The sequence below is a fragment of the Pelobates fuscus genome, chromosome 4 (genome assembly GCF_036172605.1).
Source record: "Pelobates fuscus isolate aPelFus1 chromosome 4, aPelFus1.pri, whole genome shotgun sequence".
NCBI lineage: Eukaryota > Metazoa > Chordata > Amphibia > Anura > Pelobatidae > Pelobates > Pelobates fuscus.
This window is the reverse complement of record NC_086320.1, coordinates 369,069,309-369,075,706: the sequence shown is the minus strand read 5'-3', so window position 1 is coordinate 369,075,706 and position 6,398 is coordinate 369,069,309. Positions and strand designations below refer to the sequence as shown.

The following is a 6,398-nucleotide window of genomic DNA, read 5'->3' as shown; positions in this document are numbered from 1 at the left end:
GGAAATATCAAATGTGGCAAACTTTTTATTTGTTCCAATGAACGTGGTCATAACTCCATGTTGGGTCTGGAAAGGTTCTGATAGCAAGACATATATGTCTATGAATTGTTACTAGCTCCGCATAGTATTCATGTATCAATGAGGAAATTCTGACATCCAAAAAGCACAAAAATAAATTAAAGTAAATCTGACCAGAAAACTTGACACTTTGACTTCAAACGACCCGACCACTTATCTGTTAGAATAAATGACTGTTCATTAATACTGCACCCTAAGTGATCCAGCATACCTTCCACCAATTAAATTGAGGTGTTTGCACGGGACAATACATTCGAGACATAGTTGACAAATGGAGCAATTTGTACAGAAAGCATGTATCACACACAAGCAGCAAACCATCCAATCACCCGAGAATATAGATCGTTTAATATTTTTATACAGCCTCTGGTACAATCAGAGGTGCTCTTGTGAGCAGGATTTGGGTGTTTTTATTCATTTTTCTTGCTCCTCCTTTGATGTATTTATACCAGTAAAATACGATGGTGCACAAGTCTTAAATTGGTAGGTACCATTACGGAATATATGTAAAGGTTATGACTTGCTTTTTTTTGGAAATGTATACGTTTTAATAAAATGTAGCAATGAGAGCTACAGGAAGACCTCATTTTCAAATGTCTAAAAGGTTTTGCTTCTAATCGTTACTCTGATGGGCAACTTGAGATCCTCAGCCAGTCGGACTCCAGGTAGACTTTCCATCATGTCAGTGACAATAAAATACACATTTTAGACTTGACTATCGCTATATCACTATATCCACTGTTTGACATAAAATGGCATTGTGGAACAGTAAAAATAAAATTTCCCAACTTTGACATACATGTTTATCTTAATATTCACTATAAATTTATCCTAACCGAAGTTTAATCATCACTGTTTTAAACCATACATATTTTTGTCCATCACTGCAGTTTCTTAATCTGCTCTAGTGACACAAACGTGTGAATTGTTGAAGCAAACATTAATGTAAAATGTTATTCCCCCCGATATCCAAAGCGAGACTGCTATCTTTCCAATTTAGCTATCTCACCCTAAATTCACTTTCAATTCCTGACAATTCTTCAGTGAATAACCTTGTTTGGAATCACTTTAATTCACTCCTAACTATTTGATGATGTTTTATTAAATGTATCTAGTTTTAAGGTATGTTGGTCTCTAGATGAAAAGAAAGACCTGTTTAATGTACTCAAAAATACAAGTGCCTTATTCTATGAAAATAACCACTTTACACATCTTATTTTTTTTTTTTTAAATTGAATTTACGTGGCATAATTTGCACAGTTTTTGTAGTTTTATTCCTAACTGTAAATAGATGAAAAGTGAGTAATATATTTGTGTATTGAATAATAATTGAAATCTTTTTGAAAGATGTCTGCTTCCGGTTTGCTAGACACCCCACATCTGAAAATGTTTTGAGATAGTAACTTTCAAATGACCGTGTATATACTTATGGGGGAACCATTTTGCTAGACCAACTGTTTCAGGGAATATGGTCATTTAAACGTATCATTTCAAGTAATTTTGAAACATTTAAGTAAAACCAACATTTTTATAATTTAATATTTAAATCCATTTTCTAACACCGTCACAACCTGTCGCGGAACATGCGATTCTCTACAGATTTTTTCAAACAATTTTGCAAACGCAACCACTATCTGTTTAGATGCCATTTTTTCAAGGCTTTTTCTATAAACTAACCAACACGAAACACATTATTAAAGGTCACCTGTTCTGCATATTCTGCAATACCAATATCTGTAGCCAGTCAAAAGAACAACTGCCTGGTAGTAGACCCATCCACAATTTCATTTTACATCAAATTTATTTTACTTTACGAAATAAAACTATAATGACTCTTTCTTGTATCTGTGTTTAATGAACAATATTTGTTGTTTTAAAATCAGCTTTTCCAGAGGAAAAAAAAATCTAATTAAACACGTCTGTGGCACATTGTAGGGTTAATAAATGCCATATTCCAATGTTTGATACAATTTTTATTTCTCTTTGAAATCTTTTTCCTAGTATACATAAATAAAGTATGAAAACAAATACATTCACGATTGTGTAATCTGCTGGAGATTTATTGTTTTAGTCAAGTGTGGTTTACAAATCCAAATAATGTTGAAATCATTATTTCATCACTTGTAAAGTCTACGCAATTGACGTAATCCTTTTTTTCCATGTATATCTGATAGCCGTTTCTGCCTAATGTGATTTTTATCCAATGATTTCAAACTAAATTGGTAATATGAGTATTTAAACCCACAGTAGTGCTACTTTGTGTTTTGACATATTCTATAGAAAGCAAATATGTGCATGTCGGTAATTTTGTTATATAGATTATTTCCTTTGTGATATGTGCCAGCTTGTTTTTAGACCATTATTGTTCTTAATTGCTTTAAAAACTTATTAAAATGAGTAAAATACAATTCTGCCCATGGTGTCCTGGTTTTTAATGTGCCTCAAACTTCAATTGACAACCTCTGCCATAAAGGGCCATTCGATGTATAGATCATGCCCCATGCAGTCTCACTGCTCAATTATCTGCTTGTTAGGCACTAAATCACATTGTTTATGCATCCCTAGTCCCATCTCCTCTGATTGAGACTACACACTTCTTGTAAAGAGAGATCTAATTTTTTATATTCCTTTATTGCACAGTATGTTTAAAGGACCGCTATATGCACCCAGATCACTTCAGCTCAATGAAGTGGTCTGGGTGCCAGGTCCCTCTAGTTTTAACCCTGCAGCTGAAAACATAGCAGTTTCAGAGAAATGGCTATGTTTACACTGAGGGTTAATCCAGCCTCTTGTGGTTGTCACACTGACAGCCGCTAGAGGCGCTTCCGCGATTCTCACTGTGAAAATCACAGTGAGAAGCCGCTGGACGTCCATATGAAAGCATTGAGTAATGCTTTCCTATGGGCGGTTTGAATGCGCGTGCGGCTCTTGCGTCGGCAGAAGGAGGAGAGTTCCCCAGCACGGAGGGAACCCGGCGCTGGAGCAAGGTAAGTGGCTGAGCCTGTCTGCCTGTAACTGAGCATGTGTGACTGCCTGCCTGTAAGTGTGTGTGTGTGTGTGACTGCCTGCCTGTAACTGTGTCTGTCTGCCTGTAACTATGTGTGTGCGTGTGTGTGACTGTCTGGCTGTAACTGTGTGTGTGACTGTCTGCCTGTAACTGAGCATGTCCTAAGGCCAGCCCTGTTCCTGTGAGTGTATTTTATTTCTTTATTTTAATAATAAAATTATTTGCAGAGCGCACTATATCTCTGTCTTCTGTATTTTAGATTCATCGGATCATCACATCACAAATTATTTAAGGACATCTACTTATCTGTATTTATACCTTATCCATTAAAGATATAGTATTTTTCAGCTATTTGGGATTCTCTGATTTTTTCTCAATAGCAGGAATATCCCAATCACATACAAGGACAGCACCTTTCTTTTATATTCACGGACTAATTTTAAAGACATATATTTTAAGCATATTTATTATTTTATCATTGTTCATTACTACAGTTTTCCAACTTTTGGTTCTGTTTATGATTCATCTATTTTTCACTGTTTTGTGAATTTACCCTTTAGATTTACTTTAACCGACTCCTGGTGGAAAGTGTGTGTGTGTGTGTATGTATGTATGTATGTATGTACTCGCTGCTTTCACCATTGCTAAAATTGAGAATGTGTCTGCTTCTCCTAAACAAATGTTCTAGTCCTGAAAGTCCTTCGTAATGTTCATAATCAATAAATAAAAAGTAAAGGTTGATAACATGAGAAAAGGGGAGATATTTTTGTTGACCAGAACTTCTTGTTTTAGTGGTGAAAACAAAGTGGTAACACATTACATAGCTTCATTCACCTCCTTAAACAAATTATTTTTATTAATCACAATCTTCAAGTTCTCCATAAAGCCTATTAACAATAAATAAAAAAGGTGAGGCTATAGATTAAAGAAAAAAAAGTGGCTCAGCTGACATGCTCATATCAATTTTACAAGGACAAACAGAAATGAACCGGTTATGTGTATTAAAATGGAAATTCATATTTATTTAAATCTTCTTAAATATGAAATTGTACCTCTACAATGTTAAACCCAATGCATTAATTCAACGTAAGTGTTAATCTGAAACGATCAGGTTTGATTTGTTCACTTACAAATAATTAGCAGAAATAAACTTGGAAAATAATGTTGCTATAAATGGTCAATCCTCTTCGATTTCAAGCCGTATGCATCCAGGAAACCACGAGTGTTATTGTCGCAAAATTCTATAAGGAATCGTGTTAGACAAGGTGGCCTATTGCTAGTTGACCAGGCATCTGTATGAAATACTCTGTCTATGAATCCTGCCATTATCTGCTAATTTAGTCATTTACGTGCAGTTTTCCAGTAATGATGAAATAGTATCCATATGAGAGTAGAAAGCACAATAAACTTCAGACACGGCTTTCTTACGGTTTGGACTGTGAATCACAAGCATAGCTCCCAACTCTGTGAGCCCACCTGCCTACTTTCTGCATTCACAGTGTGTTGTGTATGAACAAGGGGAAGGACTCCGCGGTTCAGAGATTTTGTAAATTCTTTAAGTTTCCTACTAAATACAGGAGAAAACCGTTGCTCCCACTCAAGTTATTATTCTTCTGGTTAAAACATCTCCTACTCCATTTATTGTGATGTGGAGGTCTAAACTCTGGTAACACAGAATTCTATTCAATGTCCTGCGCCAATGATCGACGTTCCCTTGAGTTCTTCGTAACCACAACAGTGATGCTATGTGTGGAAGTAGAAAAGTCAGAAATGTATCGTCCTTTTCTCCTGCTAGGCCCCACAGGGTGAATGGAGTTTATCTCATAGAGGGATTATGATTGTCAGAGGGGGTCCAAAACCATTCATGCGCAGATTCAGCCTCTGCATTTTTATGCCTCTGCCTGTTCAGCAGAAGCGGAAGGCATTGTGCTTTTTAAACCCTGCCCAGGTTGCAGACATTTACCCTGCTCACTATCTCCCTGGATTTACTAAATAGGCTACATATTATGTGCCAGTGGAAGGACTTCTACTTAATAAAAAAATGTTTTACTAACTATACCGTGTTTGTCAATTTCTCGTGTGGGTTTCTGATAAGAGATTTTGTGCCCTTTTTCAAAAGATTAAGAAATATTTATTTCTTGATGTGAACAATTTACTGATTGTCCATGAAATGGCTGTACAAACCACGACGGTCAAAATAAAAACATAAATACAGTTCTACTACGACATATTCAGCCGACATTTCAATCCTGTTCTGCAATGTCCTTAACGGTTTGTAGAACTAAACAAGTCCATTCACTGCATCCTGTGAAATGGTTAGAGTCATTGTTGGTTTTGTATCCTCTAGTAAAAGTGAAGTTCTCAAGTCTGGTCCGTAGGGAGACTAACTGGTCGATAAATAAAATAGAGGCATTATGGAAAGGCGATCACACCTTGTCATGTCAGACCAACACTTGTATCAAGCCAGGTTTACTCATTGTTTTCCACCATAAATAAATGTTGCACGAGTGGTGATCCCGCATTGCGATATTTGTGGATTTATACAAGTTTCCATAGAATTCACCATTTCAATACACCATGAGTGTGAAAGAGCAAGAGTGATCAAGACAAATGTAATCTGTGCCAATACTCTTTGCCATGGTGGGACACCTCTAAACTAAAAATGAGTTGTTCTCCAGACTTTGATGCCGGTGGAAGGCTCTTCGTGACATCACACCATATCGGCTGGGTCATATTCTACATTCACGTCCGTTGCGCAGCCAACTTTGTTATTAAAAATGTGGGACAGGCTTCCTTTCTGGGAATTGGTGCTGCGTAAGGACCTTTTTTTCTGATGCTTGCTGTATTCATAGAAACCACTAATATCCCAGACTCTCAGTGTCCCGTCATGCGATGCAGTATACAGGAAGTTGTTGTGGATCTAAAATAGATTAGCACAATGTACAGTTAACTTTCTATCCATTGCGTCACATGCTATCAAGTTAAATATTTTTAAGACAAAGCAAATCTGGAAATTTCAGAATCTATTATGTATAAACGAGATATTTAATAAACACACCTGGAGAGAGTTAACGATGAACGTGTGTCCCTCAAAAACATGATGAAAGATTCCAGCCTTCGTATTAAAAGCTCGGGCGCAGGAATCGCCGCTTCCTGTAAACACTAGACAGCAAAATAACAGGCATCAGACCGCACATTCGGCAATATGTACCCCTGTACTATAGCTGCTACATATTGATACATAATAAACCAAGACAAATGATCATTTCCAAATACCGCTTTAGTTTGATGTGTGCAGGTAATATATTTACAC

At 36.5% G+C, this 6,398-nt stretch overlaps 1 protein-coding gene across 1 annotated transcript in view; it reads right to left on the bottom strand.

Annotated features, from left to right (window-relative positions):
• Positions 1–5,135: 5,135 nt before the first annotated feature.
• The window catches only part of WDR86 (WD repeat domain 86), a 52,217-nt gene continuing 50,954 nt past the window's right edge, over positions 5,136–6,398 (bottom strand). Inside the window, exons 6-7 of the mRNA XM_063450815.1 lie at positions 6,144–6,247; positions 5,136–6,005 (exon numbers count right to left, since the gene is read on the bottom strand). Of these exons, the coding sequence (XP_063306885.1) occupies positions 5,796–6,005; positions 6,144–6,247 (314 nt within the window). The 3' untranslated portion in view covers positions 5,136–5,795. The remainder of the gene's footprint in view (positions 6,006–6,143; positions 6,248–6,398) is intronic.